Source organism: Primulina eburnea, chromosome 13 (genome assembly GCF_022965805.1).
Source record: "Primulina eburnea isolate SZY01 chromosome 13, ASM2296580v1, whole genome shotgun sequence".
NCBI classification, from domain to species: Eukaryota; Viridiplantae; Streptophyta; class Magnoliopsida; order Lamiales; family Gesneriaceae; genus Primulina; species Primulina eburnea.
In genome coordinates this window covers 35,373,386-35,390,966 of record NC_133113.1, presented here as the reverse complement: position 1 = coordinate 35,390,966, position 17,581 = coordinate 35,373,386, and the positions used below count along the sequence as shown (strand labels likewise).

The 17,581-nt window shown below is 37.8% G+C and overlaps 2 protein-coding genes across 2 annotated transcripts; one reads left to right on the top strand and one right to left on the bottom strand.

Annotated features, from left to right (window-relative positions):
* The first annotated feature begins 13,559 nt into the window (after positions 1–13,559).
* On the top strand, positions 13,560–14,854 carry LOC140808692 (uncharacterized). Its single transcript, XM_073165869.1, has 2 exons — positions 13,560–14,172; positions 14,324–14,854. Exons 1-2 carry the CDS (start codon positions 13,810–13,812, stop codon positions 14,633–14,635), a joined length of 675 nt encoding a protein of 224 aa, XP_073021970.1. The 5' UTR covers positions 13,560–13,809; the 3' UTR covers positions 14,636–14,854.
* Positions 14,855–15,514: 660 nt separating this feature from the next.
* LOC140808695 (uncharacterized protein At1g27050) lies at positions 15,515–17,396 on the bottom strand. The gene is made up of 2 exons (XM_073165873.1): positions 16,986–17,396; positions 15,515–16,034 (listed from the first exon to the last, which is right to left on the bottom strand). The coding sequence occupies exons 1-2, from the start codon at positions 17,337–17,339 to the stop codon at positions 15,738–15,740; spliced, it is 651 nt and encodes a 216-aa protein (XP_073021974.1). The 5' UTR covers positions 17,340–17,396; the 3' UTR covers positions 15,515–15,737.
* Between the last annotated feature and the right edge of the window lie 185 nt (positions 17,397–17,581).

The window sequence follows — 17,581 nt, the reverse complement described above, 5'->3', positions numbered from 1 at the left end:
ATTACATGTTTTAACATATGAATCACAATTTTGTTACATGTTTGAATATATAAATCACAATTACATAATCACAAGTATAGTATGTTCTATAATGTTATATGTTTAACTTATTATGTTACATTTTTTGACATATAAATCATCATTTATAACTATGTTACATGTTTTAACATATAAATCACAATTACATGTTTTAACATATGAATCACAATTGTGTTACATGTTTGAATATATAAATCATAATTACATAATCACAAGTATAGTATGTTCTATAATTTTATATGTTTTGACTTATTATGTTACATGTTTTGACATATAAATCACAATTTCACAACGATGTTACATGTTTTAACATAAAAATCACAATTATATGTTATCACAATTTCAATTGAATTACATGTTTTAACGTAAAAATCACAATTATATGTTTTAACATATGAATCACAATTATGTTACATGTTTGAATATATAAATCACAGTTACATAATCACAAGTATAGTATGTTCTATAATGTTATATGTTTTAACTTATTATGTTACATGTTTTAACATATGAATCGCAATTTCAATTGAATTACATGTTTTAACATAAAAATCACAATTACATGTTTTAACATATAGATCTTAATTTCACAACTATATTGCATGTTTTAACATATTAATCACAATTTCATTACATAATATTACAAGATTTAACATATGAAACACATATTTAACTTGGGTCGACAAAGTAACATTATGTACCAACTTGGGTCGACCCAAAGTTTCAGCCTTTTGAGTAGACCCAAAATTCCAGTCTTTTGGGTCGAAACATGTAACATTATAAAACATATATGTGAAAATATGTTATTCCTATATTAATCAATTAATGGATTAAACATCTACGATTGTCGAGCAACATTGGTCAAAATTGTGTAATTATGATTCTTATGTTAAAAAACATATAACTTAATTGTGAAATTATGATTCATATGTTAAAACATGTAACGTAATTGTGAAATTGTGATTTTTATGTTAAAAAACATATAACATAATTGTGAAATTTGTGAAATTATGTTAAAACATATAACATAATTGTGAAATTATGATTCATATATTAAAACATGTAACATAGTTGTGAAATTCTGATTCATATGTCAAAACATATAACATAATTGTGAAATTGTGACTCATATGTCATAACATGTAACATTATGGAACATACTTGTGAAATTATGTGATTCATATGTTAAAAACATGCAACATTGATCAAAATTGTGTAATTATCCGTCAAAATTAAGTAATTATCTTGGGTCGACCCAAAATCTTGGATCGACCAAGCAATGTATCTTCGGTCGACCAAACAACTCCCTAAATTTGGGTCTACCCAACTTTTCTTGATGTACCCAAAAATATGGGTAGACCAAGTTGGGTCGACCGTCGACCAAGCAAAATTCTTCGGGTCGACCAAGCTTTGCGACGGTTATATGTTAACGGTCGCAAATTAGCGACGGTTGGTTTTAAACCGTCGCTACTTTGCGACGGTTAAACCATAACCGTCGCCGATCTGCTTTCAGCGACGGTTTTATTATAACCGTCGCAAATATGACGCTTTTCTTCTATACCAAACCACACGAAAAATTTCTTCTTGATCGACCCAATTTAATCGGTCGACCAATTTTTTCTTGGTCGACCGAGAAAAAAATTTGGTCGACCAATTTTTTCTTGGTCGGTCGACCAAATTTTTTTTGGTCGACCGAGAAAAAATTTGGTCGACCAAGAAAAGACCAATTTTTTCTTGGTCGACCGAAAAGAAAATTCGGTCGACCAATTTTTCTGGGTGGAAGAATATAGGCGGAGAAAAAAAAAAGAATAATTAATTTATTAAATTAAAAATTTAATTAAGGTTTAATTTATAATCAAGAGTCAATTCCTTCTTTTTTTTTAAAAAAAAGTCAGAGTCCTTTTTTTTTAAAAACTTTATGTCTCAATCCTATTTTTTTAATTGTCCCTACATTGTAGCAAGATGAGCAAAAGCTATTATTCATTTTCCGACTCTTTCATAGAAATTATGATTTTGGTGGCCGGGATCAGAATCTTCCACGAGTACAATTTTAAAGACAAATTATATTGGATCAAAAATAAAGATATATAATTTTTTATAAACTAAAATGATCTGCGTATTGGCTGTACGTACACAATGCATTAATTAATCAACGCATAGTAGTAAATAAATAGTTGAATGCATGCATTATTTGGTTTTCTTTGCATGCATTTACTGCTCAAATGGTTTGACCCACTATTCAATAAATTGACTATTAAATTATTTAAATGATTCCCAGACTCGCATTGACTTCTTATATTACAATCATGACTGAAAAAACGATTTTTTGCAGGTCTGATTGTTTGGACTATCCGGTTGTGCTCTTTTTCCTTTTCCTTTCCATTTGTTTTTGTTGTCATCAATAATTTATTTTATTTATCTTCTTCGTGTGTTCTTGATCTTGGTCGTTAGAATGCGACGTACACGGCCAGTTGGTGTTAATGGTTTGGTTTGCAGGTTATTCTCCAACTGATTTGTTCACTTAGTTTTAATTGGTCGTTACTATTGTTTGTTGGTATATTTTCTTTTCTTGTCTTGTTCATTTCATTCATGTAGCTTCCGCACTTTGCCAAAAGATGAAGTTTCTTGTGGGAAGAACATACGGGAAATTAGGGATGATCGGGAAGTTTTTTTTTTTTTTTTTGCAAAGTCAGGCACATCCAAGAGGTGCAGTTTCCGAGATGGTTATCTAATGTTGTTCTTGTGCCTCAAATTCTCGGGGAAATGTAATACGTGTGGATTTTTATGACCTCAACCAAGCTTGTCCTAAAGATTGTTTACTCATGTGGGGACCCGGGCTCTAATTCTTTTTCTTGGGATTAAATGGATTGTTATTAAAAACGTGGGTCAATTTTTCGCTTTTTACCTTAAATCTAATGTAAACAAACGAGCATGAGTTCTTTATTTAAATACAACATACAAACATCAAATACATGTATTATTCTGTATGTTTTCCTTAACCAGTAATAAAAGACAGTACATAATAACAGACAACTACTGGTCCATCTGCTAGGCCCGAGATTTCCACGCTAACACGATCATCTCTGTCTCGACCCAAATCCTGCCCCACCTGTTGTTATGCACACATACAGACATAACAACAGCCGGAAAACCGGTGAGAACAAATCCCAGTATAAACATGTGAACATGCATATAAATACTATAAAACATGAAACATGCTGATATGAATGTCATTCATATAAAATCATGAAATGCGAGCCTAATCATGTCTAGATGCGACTCGACTAAAACTCTAGGGATCCCGGTGTGAATAAGACGATCTATCACCTACCCTCCCAATCGGGGTGACGGTACGTCTTATTCCTAGACTTCGGCCTGATCTGTATCCACGTCTACAATAGGGGGGTGATCTTCCCCTAAGCTGGGATAGAACCGAACGTCTAGAAGTCTGCCTGATCTCCAGACTGTCCTATCTTAATGCATGAATACAAAATCTGTAAACAAGCATAATCATCTAATGCAATGTAACATGATCCGTAAACAAAGCATAATAGGAATTGAATACAAGTTCTAATAAACATCTAATGCAATGTAACATGATCTGTAAACAAAGCATAACGAGATTTGCATATAAACAAATCTATAATAATACCTATATCAAGATATAAACAATAAAACTCGTATGTGATTTTAGTTGGGAAACTCAAATGTGATCTCATTTGAGTCGTGATTCCCCAAAACAAAGCATGTAGTATACCTTCCGTCGTAGAATTGCTGTCACAGTCGAGAAGATGAATCTGAAATAGAAATGACTTTCTAACACTTCTAATTCTACTGAGACCTCGTAGGAATGACTCTAAACTGAGACCTCGCGCTTCTATTTATAGACAACGATCGGAAGGTCCGATCCACTTCGGACGATCCGATCTGACACACGTCGGACGCTCCGAACTTACTTCGGACGTTCCGAATCCTGCATGTCTTCCACGTCTCTAGCCAACTGTCTCGGATGATCCGAACTACGATCGGTCGATCCGAACTATTGCATGCCATCCATGTGTCCAGCCACCTGGCTCGGACGCTCCGAACTCCGAACGGACGATGCGAACTCTGATCGTACGTTCCGATCTCGGTTCGGTCCTTCCGGTCTCACCGAAATATAAATACTCCAATATTCTCGATGCCGGTCAATCTAATTCTCAATAGATATCAACACTATCATATTCTCAATCATAATCCAATACAATACTTCGGTCTCAACAAGTCATAATCATACTGAAAATCATATATGATATCATTTCTTATTTCTTATGGTTATGTACAATCTTCACAACATATTCGTATATGTCAATCATTGTTCCGGGCATTACATTTCTCCCCCTCTAAGACAGAAGTTCGTCCTCGAACTGAAGTAATCATACAAATTATTTAAAACAGTTTGATAATCTAAAACTGAATACATACTCATATCATATAAATAACTCGGGGTGTTTCTGCCTCATGTTTTCTTCCGTTTCCCACGTCGCTTCCTCAATGCCATGTCGACTCCACTGAACTTTCACAAGTGGAATGGTCTTCGTTCTGAGCTGTTTGTCCTTTCGATCAAGAATCTGTATCGGTCGTTCTATATAGCTCAAGGTTTGATCAAGTTCAGCTTCGTTCGGTTGAATAACATGAGAAACATCTGGCATATATCTGCGTAACATTGATACATGAAATACGTCATGTATTCCGGATAAGGAAGGAGGAAGAGCAAGTCGATAAGCTCGATCGCCAATCTTTTCAAGAATCTCGTAAGGACCAATGTATCGAGGAGAGAGTTTTCCGCGTTTGCCAAATCGAACAACGCCTCTGAATGGAGAAATCTTTAAAAACACTCTATCTCCCGCCTCAAATACTAACGGTCTACGTCTGATATTGGCGTACTTTGCTTGTCGATCTTGTGCTGTCTTCATTCGTTTCTGAATGATCTTTACCTTCTCAGTCATGTCACGAATCATATCTGGCCCAAGTTCTGGTACTTCTGAAACATCATCCCAATATAGCGGAGATCTGCACCTCTTGCCATACAAAGCTTCAAACGGTGCCATCTCAATGCTTGTCTGATAGCTGTTATTATAAGAGAATTCGCAAAGAGGTAGAGAATCTTGCCAATCAATGCCAAAATCTAGCACTACGGCTCTTAACATATCCTCTAATGTCTGTATAGTCCGCTCTGACTGTCCGTCTGTCTGAGGATGATAAGCAGTACTCAGGTGTAATGTCGTACCTAAGGCCTGCTGTAAACTGTGCCAGAAGTGAGAAGTGAATCGTGGATCACGATCTGATACGATAGACTTCGGCACTCCATGCAATCTGACTACCTCGCGAATATAAATCTCCGCCATCTGATCCTGTCTAAACGTCATTCTATATGGAATGAAACATGCGGATTTGGTCAGTCTGTCAATAATGACCCAAATCGCATCACAACCTCTGGATGATCGAGGTAACTTCGTCACGAAATCCATGGAAATGTGATCCCATTTCCATTCTGGAATGGATAAACTCTGAAGTAAACCCCCCGGCTTCTTCCTCTCGGCCTTCACCTGTTGGCAGTTCAAGCATTTAGACACAAATTCGGCAATGTCTGACTTCATTTGCTTCCACCAGAACTGTGTCTTCAAGTCATTGTACATCTTTCTGCCACCAGGATGGATGCTGAACCGACTACAATGTGCCTCCGTCAGAATCTGCTGTCTCAAATCTGCAACATCTGGCACAACTAGACGGTTATTCACGTACAACACATGATCTCGTACCTGATATTCTGATACATGCCCTGATCTGACCATTTGGATTGATCTTTGCACATTCTGATCAGTTCTTTGTGCTTCCTTAATCCTCATAATCAAATTGGGCTCAACTTGGATCGTAAAGAGTCGTAGTGGCTTACTATCTGTATCAAATTCTAATCCAGATGTACAGCAATTTTCAACTAACTTGTTAACACCTATCGTCGATAAGGACAAAGAACATACCTTACGACTCAAGGCATCGGCTGCTGCATTTGACTTTCCTGGATAATATTTGATTTCACAGTCAAAGTCTTTCAGAAGATCTAGCTATCTACGTTGCCTCATATTCAATTCTGATTGAGAAAATAGGTACTTTAAGCTCTTGTGATCGGAAAAGATCTCAAATTTCTCGCCATAGAGATAATGACGCCAAATCTTTAATGCAAACACGATAGCCGCCAATTCAAGGTCATGAATGGGGTATCGAACTTCATGTGGCTTCAATTGTCTTGAGGCGTATGCGATCACATGACCTCGCTGCATAAGAACACATCCCAAACCTCTATGAGAAGCATCACAATATACAACAAAATCACCTGTACCTGAAGGTATCGTCAATACTGGAGCACTGGTCAGCCTTTTCTTCAATTCAACAAAGCTAGACTCACACTCCTCTGACCAAACAAATGGTGCATTCTTTTGTGTTAATTGAGTTATTGGTTTTGCAATACTGGAGAAATCTTTGATAAATCTTCTGTAGTATCCGGCTAAGCCCATGAAACTGCGTATTTCTGGTACAGAAGTCGGTCTCGACCAACTAATCACAGCTTCCACTTTACTCGGATCAACAGAAATACCATCTCCAGAAATGATATGTCCTAAGAAGACAACTCTATTCAACCAAAACTCACACTTTGACAATTTAGCATACAGTCGCTCGTTTCTCAACGTCTGCAAAACAATTCTGAGATGCTCTGCATGCTCATTTCTGTTCTTTGAATACACCAAAATGTCATCAATGAAGACAATCACAAATTCATCTAGATATCTCTGAAACACTTGGTTCATCAAGCCCATAAATACCGCCGGAGCATTTGTTAAACCAAAAGGCATGACAATAAATTCGTAATGTCCATACCTGGTTCGAAACGCTGTCTTTGGTATGTCTATATCTCGAACTCTGAGCTGATGATAACCAGAACGTAAATCAATCTTAGAATAGACCGAGGATCCCTGCAACTGATCAAATAGGTCATCGATCCTAGGCAAAGGATATTTATTCTTGATCGTTGCCTTGTTCAACTGCCGGTAATCGATACACAACCGCATCGACCCATCTTTCTTTCGCACGAACAGCACCGGAGCGCCCCAAGGAGATACACTAGGTCTGATATATCCCTTGGCTAGAAGATCTTCTAATTGTGCTTTCAATTCTTTGAGTTCGATGGGTGCCATCCTATATGGAGCTCTCGAAATAGGTACGGTACCTGGCGCAAGTTCAATGCTAAAATCTATCTCACGAACCGGAGGTAATCCTGGGATCTCATCTGGAAAAATATCTGGAAATTCCCGTACTACTGGCAGATCTGCCAATGCCGGGCTCGACTTCTGCATATCTACAGCATAAACAAAGAAACCATCCGCTCCTTTCTGTAACAGTCTGTTCATAGTAAGAGCCGAAATCAAGGGAATCCGAGATCTGGAACCCTTCCCGTAGAATTTCCACTCGTCTGTCATCTCGGGTCTGAATCTGACAATCTTGTGGAAACAATCCACGGTGGCTCTGTACTTCGTTAGCATGTCAATACCGACTATACAATCAAAATCAGCTAGACCCAACACTATACAATCTAGGTCAATCTCATGCCCCTCAAACTGTAGAATGCAATGTCTAACCGTAGTTACAGATATTAATCCACTTCCCAACGGAGAATTAATAGACACAACGTCTAACAAAGACTCAACAGGCAATGAATGCAACAATGCAAATCGTTCTGAGATGAATGTATGCGATGCACCTGTATCTATCAAGATATAAGCAGGATAACCATAAAGGAGACAGTTACCTGCTATAACATCATCTGGTGCATCTTGTGCTTGCTCCTCTGTCAACGCAAACACTTGGGCCTGTTGCCTCGGAGGTTGAGTCATAGTCTGACTACCTCGGCCTCTGGGTGGAGTCGGTGCTGGTGGAGGCTGAAAAGAGTGAACCGACGATGCCTGCCGCTCAAACTGAGGTACTGAACCGGATGCTCTTCCACTCTGGCCTTGCTGTACACCTTTCTGTGGACAGACTTTGGCAAAATGCCCTGGTTGCCTACAAACGTTGCATCGGCCTGTAACTCCCTGGCACTGTTCAGTCGCATGCTTTCCTCCACAGGAACTGCAATAACCACCGATAAACCTTGAACTTTGATCAAAACCACTCTGTTTTGATCCGCTGGAGCTGGACGAGCTGCTCCCTGGTCTTTTAAACTGCTTCCCCTTGGCTTTCAACTGATCCTTCTTGCCGCTGCTACTACCGCCGCTTTCAAATCGAGGAGGAGGAATCTGGGATGGAGGTAGTGGCGGTCTCGGACTTGGTACAACATAAGGAACACTCCGCTGCCGCAACAATCCTGCTTCTGCACCCTTGGCTCGATTCAGTGCATCCGAGAAATTATCGGGTCTCCCAGTATTTACTAAGGTAAAGATGTCAGGATTTAGGCCATTGATAAATTGGTCTGCCATGGCCTCGTCATTTCCTGAAACATGAGGTGCAAAACGAAGCAAAGAAGAGAATTTAGCAACGTACTCCTCAATGTTCAATGGCCCTTGCCTCAGGTTTGCGAATTCAGCGCCTTTATCTTTACGGTAGGATACAGGGAAGAATCGCTGATAAAACTCGGTCTTGAATATCTTCCAAGAAATTTCGGTACCCCGCTGCTCTAAAGCTCTCCTAATGTTCAACCACCAATTCTTTGCTATATCTTGCAATTGATGGCCAATTAGCTTGATCCTCTTCTCATCACTGTACTCCAACGAGTCGAATAGCATCTCAATATCTTCAAGCCAACTTTCGCACTCGATGGCATTCTCGGTACCTTTTAAAGTGGGAGGTCGAAAGGATTGGAATCGCTTCAGCAACGTCTCCATAGGGGTCGCCGTAACATCCATAGAATCTCCGGATGTACTCCCCTGCTCTGGCGCTGCTGGTCGTAGAGGTACGGCTGCTCTTCTAGGAGGCATATCTAATAATCCAACTGATTAGTAAACAAGATATACAACTGTCTCAGCCATCATCTAGTCAGTTACCTCTGATCTAGACTCGGTTCTGATTCAGTCAATCACATGCTGAAATTAATCAAATACCAAACAACATGTAATAAGAAAGCAATAATCATGCTAGCACATCATCAAGCAAGGAAGAAGACTCGATCTACCCCGCTCATTCTATCCTATTTCAGTCTAACGGAACTATCGGCTCTGATACCACCTGTTGTGGGGACCCGGGCTCTAATTCTTTTTCTTGGGATTAAATGGATTGTTATTAAAAACGTGGGTCAATTTTTCGCTTTTTACCTTAAATCTAATGTAAACAAACGAGCATGAGTTCTTTATTTAAATACAACATACAAACATCAAATACATGTATTATTCTGTATGTTTTCCTTAACCAGTAATAAAAGACAGTACATAATAACAGACAACTACTGGTCCATCTGCTAGGCCCGAGATTTCCACGCTAACACGATCATCTCTGTCTCGACCCAAATCCTGCCCCACCTGTTGTTATGCACACATACAGACATAACAACAGCCGGAAAACCGGTGAGAACAAATCCCAGTATAAACATGTGAACATGCATATAAATACTATAAAACATGAAACATGCTGATATGAATGTCATTCATATAAAATCATGAAATGCGAGCCTAATCATGTCTAGATGCGACTCGACTAAAACTCTAGGGATCCCGGTGTGAATAAGACGATCTATCACCTACCCTCCCAATCGGGGTGACGGTACGTCTTATTCCTAGACTTCGGCCTGATCTGTATCCACGTCTACAATAGGGGGGTGATCTTCCCCTAAGCTGGGATAGAACCGAACGTCTAGAAGTCTGCCTGATCTCCAGACTGTCCTATCTTAATGCATGAATACAAAATCTGTAAACAAGCATAATCATCTAATGCAATGTAACATGATCCGTAAACAAAGCATAATAGGAATTGAATACAAGTTCTAATAAACATCTAATGCAATGTAACATGATCTGTAAACAAAGCATAACGAGATTTGCATATAAACAAATCTATAATAATACCTATATCAAGATATAAACAATAAAACTCGTATGTGATTTTAGTTGGGAAACTCAAATGTGATCTCATTTGAGTCGTGATTCCCCAAAACAAAGCATGTAGTATACCTTCCGTCGTAGAATTGCTGTCACAGTCGAGAAGATGAATCTGAAATAGAAATGACTTTCTAACACTTCTAATTCTACTGAGACCTCGTAGGAATGACTCTAAACTGAGACCTCGCGCTTCTATTTATAGACAACGATCGGAAGGTCCGATCCACTTCGGACGATCCGATCTGACACACGTCGGACGCTCCGAACTTACTTCGGACGTTCCGAATCCTGCATGTCTTCCACGTCTCTAGCCAACTGTCTCGGATGATCCGAACTACGATCGGTCGATCCGAACTATTGCATGCCATCCATGTGTCCAGCCACCTGGCTCGGACGCTCCGAACTCCGAACGGACGATGCGAACTCTGATCGTACGTTCCGATCTCGGTTCGGTCCTTCCGGTCTCACCGAAATATAAATACTCCAATATTCTCGATGCCGGTCAATCTAATTCTCAATAGATATCAACACTATCATATTCTCAATCATAATCCAATACAATACTTCGGTCTCAACAAGTCATAATCATACTGAAAATCATATATGATATCATTTCTTATTTCTTATGGTTATGTACAATCTTCACAACATATTCGTATATGTCAATCATTGTTCCGGGCATTACAACTCACTTCTTCAAATTGACCAGATAGTTGATTCAACCGCCAGTTCTTGGAGTATACTATTACCAAAAAAGGTATTGAATCTAGCCTAAAAAAATTCACACCCTGTCATGGTTTATTGCTTGATCAGCCGACCAGAGCTTTCGTTCTTCAAATTTCTTCACAAAGCTTCAAACTTCGAAAGGACCGCAGAAAGCAAACACATTTCGAGAGTTGAAATCTTATTTGGGAGGATTACATGTCCTCAATAAACTTACTCGGGGTGAAGAATTATTCGTCTACTCGAGCAGCTAGCTCGATCTTGGTTAGAAAAAGGGACTCGAGCTCGACGCATCAGCCCGTATACTTTGTCAGTCAAGCCTTGAAGGGAGCCGAGTTCAACTATACTACACAAGAAAACCTAGTCTTGGCTTTAGATATTACATGTTATACTCTCTCACATCTCATTATTATGCTCATGAATAGCACTTTTGGAAGAATTGTTGGGGGTGGCCGTAAAAATCGAGAAAAAAATCAGGTTAGACTTGAGGTCGGTTTTTTTTTTTTTTTTTTTTTTTTGGCTCAAATCGAGTTGGACCCAAAATCAAACTCGCAAAATTAATTGGTTGGGTCGGGTATGGGTCAACCCGAGTTGATCCGAGTTTTTTTAAAGAAATTCATTTTTTTATAGAATAAGAAATATTGGTTACATTTTTTATATTGTATGTCTGATTTTTTTAATTGTATATTGATATTATAAATTTTCATCATATAATATTTATTTCGTAAAATATTGATTTTTAAATTTTTTTTAATTTTTTGTATTAAGCATACTTTAAATTTTCTACAAGTTGACTTTTAAATTTATGAATTTATTCATAAATGAGTATGCTTGATCAAATATTTATTTTAAAAACAATTTACGGAAAGTTATTTTGACATGCTTAAGCAATTTTTTTATTGTTATTAATCTCATTAATTTTTATTATATAATATTTATTTTGTGAAATTTTTACGTTTCCTAGACAGTTATTTCTTTTATGAAGTAATTAATAGTTTACACAAATTCCACCATTAAATTCAAATATTTAAATCCACAAAACATAATTATCATATATTTAAGTGACTATGATGGTGTACAAAATACCTGGTTAAATTCTTATAAAGTAAAAAAATCATGTAAAGTAAAAACTCCAATGATATCAAATACAGTTAAAATTTATAATTTGATAAAGACAAGATCTTATCATCGCACCACGAATCTATACAGATTCGAGTGGAATTTTTATCTGATCTGTGCTGAACCGGTTTGAAATATTGGAATATATGATTCCTAATAATGATTTAATAAATTCACGAAAGGATTAGAATAAATGCTAATATCTAGCAATACATCGTAATATTTTAGATTTATTTTTAAATATTGTCTTGTAAATGAAAAACTAGATGCAAACATATGATTAAAATGGAACTTTTTTAAGTAAATATTTAAGATAACATCTTCTTTAAATTTTTTTTTTTATGTATAATGCAATTTAACAAGTAAATAATAATCATTTTTAACAAATCATTATAAAATCAACTTTCTTTGTACCTCAGAGAAACAGTAATCAATTTTCTTTTTTATTGGAATGTGGCGGTTTGCTTATGCCCTCTATTTTTGTATTAATGAGATGCTAGAGGTTTTGCACACATTACAAATCCAATTATCATCATTAACCCAATATGCGGCGTGTTAAAAAAATTAGCCAAGTAGTGGAGATTGGAACCATCATTAGGGTATATAATATAATATCATCGAACTATATTGAATTATACCTTAATTTTCTGATGATCGAACTTCGTTTCAGTTAGGTGTTTCAGATATTCTGTTTTGATTTTCTGTTGGCCAAAACAAAGATTCGTTTTTTTGGTTCATTTTAAAGGTTATACATAAAAATAAAAATAAAAAAAATTAGCTGAAACTTGGTTAAATTTTTTTTATATGTTCAAATTCAAACTTGACTTTATATTCAGTCCATGTTAGAAAAAATATATGCTTGCACTTTCTGTGCTCATATGTTTTTTTCTGGATGAAAGTCGTTATAAAACATTGAAAACATGATACTAAAATATGATATTTGAGTATCAATTGTTTTAAATATGATGTTGATATATGATTTTTGAGTACTCAAATATGTATGTAAGTATTGACATTAATGACACATTTGTCTTTTTAGATTACAAATCGGTACAAAATATGATAATTGAATACAAAATGTTTTAAATCTGATATTAATATATGATTTTTAGAACTCAAATATGTATTGCTAAGTGTTGAAATTCATAAATTTGTTCAAAATTTATACTCAACATCTTATTTTCGTATCAGAATTAAATAATTTAATGCTCAAATATCATATATTAGTAACACATTTTTTATATTTTGTATAGATTTTCATCTATGAGAAAACACGTGAGCTCAGTGAGTGCATATATATATATTTTGGATTATAGAATATGAAAATATATATTTCTCATAAAAATGAATACAAATTTGAGTTTTAGTTGGAGGATTTCAAAGAAATTTTACCTTGAAACTTCAAAAGTGTGACCCACCAACACACAAATCCCACCAAGATATCCGCGTTATCCAAGAACCGTGTCTAATTCCATGTCAAATGGCTGGCTGGCTGGCGCCTACTGTCATGCATTGCCAACTATATATATATATATATATATATATATATATGGCCCAGGATTCCAATATCTACAACAATAAAATCATGGAATTCTTCCAGCACGCGAAAACAGTCCGCCTGAGGTGCGCGCATGATAAGTACTTAACCGCCGAGGAAGACGAAGAATCAGTAACCCAGGACCGCAGCGGCTCCTCAAGGTGATCTGCTAGATGGACCGTAGAATTTTTGGAGAATTCCGACGACTTTATCCGACTCAAAAGCTGCTATAACAAGTACTTGACAGCTTCCAATAAGCCGATTCTACTAGGGATGACCGGCCGTAAAGTTTTGCAGATGGCTCCTAAGCGACTCGACAGCTCGGTTGAATGGGAGCCCGTTAGAGGAAACGGTGTCGTTAAGTTGAAGACGAGATACGGGCGGTTTCTTCGTGCGAATGGTGGTCTGCCGCCGTGGAGAAACTCCGTCACGCATGATATGCCGCAGCGGACGGCTACGCAGGAGTGTATTTTATGGGAGGTTCATGTGGTGGAGATACTTGAAGCGCAGTCGTCTCCGGTTGTAATTTTTGCGCCTCCGCCGTTGTCGGTAGAGAATTCCGACACCTTTTCTTCTGTTTCGAGCTCTAGCTCGACGCCTTCGGTCAAATCTGCTTCTAGCTTCTCTTGGAACCAGGTACTACAGCCCTTTGCCTTTTATTTTCCTCTTCAAGTAAATAATTATGTACTGTGCCTCAGCTTTAGTCACTGGTCTGCTTTTCCAAAAAAAAAGTCTTTCTTGATGCGCTGATGGATGCTGATAACCACGAGTTTTCGTGTTATTGCAGTCAAAGGATTCTTTTGAAATAAGATCACCACCAAAGGGAAGCGGCGGAAGGATGATATACTTCCACATAGCCAATGAAAATGGAGAAATCGATGAGGGCTTCGAGGAGCTCTGCATTACATTCAAGGGAAACGATGTTGTTGACCTGACGAAGAGATTGGAATGGGAGTTAGGGATAGAGGGTATCACTGTCTGTCATCGGAGCCCTTTGAACGGCAAGCTTTATCCTCTCCGGCTCCATCTCCCCCCTAACAATGCAACTATGCATATTATCGTGGTTCCAGCTTCATCAAAAGGTGATTTTCCATTCTGAATCGGTTCAATCTTCTCGATTTCGAGAGACAATGCAACCACGCTCGACATGTGTGATTGCACCTGGATGGCGGACCGGGCATTACTCTCTGGCATTGCTTGCTTGAGTATGAGCATAGCAAGATAAACAATGTCATCTTTTTCCAAAGCTTCTTGTGGTGTCCTCTTATTGTTTGGTCTTTATTGCGGCTCTCTCTCTTTAACACATTATTTTAGTAAATCATCGTGGGTATGTGTATTATATATTCGCGCGAATAAAGAAAACGTCGAGATGAAATTCATGTAAAGGAGAGGTGATGCCATCCCTGCAGGTTTTATGGATCCAAACAAGCATCCCTCACACAAATCGCTCTATTCAAAAATAAAAAGTTAAAAGAGGATAAAAGGTGGCTAATATTTGCCGGAGCTAAGCCTCAAAAGGCGACCTCCGGAGCTTTATATTTTTTATATAAAAGTTTCCGAGTGCAGATCGCATGAATCATGTATGGAATATATCAAGTTTAGCTTTGCAAAGAGAACTCCAGTTCAAAATAACCCGATAATCACCGTACCAACACTCGTGAAATTTACAAGCCAATGTGTTTAAACTAGCACGACAGAATAGCGTGAATCGGATCCCATGAGCCATAATCATAATTAATGGTGATAATTTTTATGCATTATTAACATCCTAAGAAACAGTTATTGCCCAGTGAGGCAAAATTTAGAAATAAAGATGGACAAGACCACAGCTGATTTGGAGCTCACCCTAACATACCACCCTAACTCGAATAAGGGGTGAGATAAATTTTGATTAAAATGATCGAGGTACAGTCCAGCATAAACAATATCGAGCATTAATTGAAGATATTATAATATAGAAAACTGTACCCCATAGTCCTCAGACGGAAAATTCTCACATTCCATAATATGAATATCAAGTTATAAAAAATGTACAGACTTGCACAGAAAAGAAAATCTAGAAGAAAAATGGTTTTCCAGAAGGATACAATCAAAGACGAAAAGATCATACCAAGATATCTAAAACCGTTTGGCAGCCTTCAACAAGCCTAGTTATTCATAATATTACAGCCTGGTGCAACCCACAAGGTCGCTCCATTACATCACAAAATATCATCATAAGCAACGATTTCCCTTCCCTTGATCGACCCATCCAGACCCGAATTACCAATGGCAGCACCATCATCAAGTTTACTACCATTTTTCGCAACACCGTATTTACTGCTATCTTTATTAAGTTCTTCTCTAGGGTTGTTCACGATAGCTGACCCTAGCTTATTGCCTCTCCCATGCCTGCTCAAAGGGACTTCTGCTCGCAAGAGCTTCGACGATAACCCGTTTGTTTGTCCAACTCCCTCCCTCCGTTGTGAAACTGGGTCGCTCGCCCATATCACCTGTACCTTTATACATAACAAAATATGCAAATTTCAGCACCAGTTGCACAAAAACAAATAGTTGAATCCAGTAATAACAAACTGTGTGCCATATGTGTGCACTTTTACTTATGATGTGTGTCCTGCTACTCGCTCAAACTCGCCTGCACCCAAGCCCAAATTACAACTTAGAAAAACTAAAGATATTTCATTCTATTTTTAAACCCTATTTCCACATTAAATGAGAGAACTGAACATTAGCTCGTAATGAGCATTAGCTTGAACATGCTGATTCAATGATACAAGTTATCAAATACAATAAATTTGCAGCATGATACTGCTAAAGCAAGCACCTCACAAGATCTTATGCACCATTTATCCACACAACAGTTTTATTCCACAATTTTTACCACTTTCTCACACCTCACATTTAAACTCTAACAAGAGGGTGGTGGTTACTCCTTATTTTTAATCAAATCTAAAATTTCAAATACAACATTTATTGGAAAATATTAAGTAGAGCATTCTAGAATTAGGCTCTGCATTTTGCAATGGAATTTTACCATTTGAATGATGAACGTAATCATTCAAATTGTCCTAGCAGTTCAATTCCACCTTGAAATTATAGATCGGGAGACAATGTTTGAGTTCCTCTCTGGCTGTACCAACGGAAGCAGTAGTAAAAATGAGTTTTAATCGGTGCTGAGATTCTTTCTTCATTTTCCCTCCCGGCTCAGTAATCAGAAACAGAACGAAAAAAGGCGATTAATTTATAGCTCACAGGCCAAATTGTTTGAAAGCATTTCGAAGTTAAACATAACAGGAGAAGTAACAGGTCAGAAGCCACCAAATTAAATTCTAGCCCGAACCCTCAATCCACAGCTAGATAACTGCTTACAAATAACGGCATATATGAAATAACCAAGATGGCAAACTACCAGCATAAAATGATATAGTGTCATAGAGAAGAAAGCATACTGGGACTGAGTTTAGTGTGATCGGAAAATCTGGATCTCGGGCCGCTGCGACAGCGGATTGGGCCACATAGTTGGATCTGAAGCTCACATAAGCGAGACCATTGGGATCCATGCGCGTTCTAGATATAGGACCGTAAATCTCGAATCTAGATTTCAGGTCCAACACCGAGCACTCGCTGGGCACACCAATCACGACCACGGTCGTCTGAGGCTTCTCTGACGTGGCGGAGGAAGAAGAGTTGTCCACTTCATCCACACCGACGGTCGCGCCGAGGGGGAGAGGACGGCGGCGTTTAGGGAAGGAGTAAGGGGCGTGGCGGGAAGGGTAGGGCTTTTCCCTCTTGCGGCTGTTCATTATTTTCGGCGGGCCGTGATTTTATTTTTTCATTATTTTTATTTTTTCCGGATTGTTATAGAAATACTCTACATTTTTTTATTTCTTGAGCAAAGCTGGAAAACGGGCTTCTCATCATCATTCAGGACTGGGCCATGAGGCCCATCCAGCTGGCAACTCACTCTAATGAAATAATTTTATAAATTTTGTATGACTAAAAAAATAGTAATATAATATTGCATGCGTTAGCTTATGAGCATCAA

Coding starts and splice junctions, on each gene's coding strand:
- LOC140808692 (XM_073165869.1), top strand. CDS start 13,810: ATGACCGGCCGTAAAGTTTTGCAGATGGCTCCTAAGCGACTCGACAGC. Junction 14,173..14,323: donor CTAGCTTCTCTTGGAACCAG/GTACTACAGCCC, acceptor GTGTTATTGCAG/TCAAAGGATTCTTTTGAAAT.
- LOC140808695 (XM_073165873.1), bottom strand. CDS start 17,339: ATGAACAGCCGCAAGAGGGAAAAGCCCTACCCTTCCCGCCACGCCCCT. Junction 16,035..16,985: donor TCACACTAAACTCAGTCCCA/GTATGCTTTCTT, acceptor TTATGTATAAAG/GTACAGGTGATATGGGCGAG.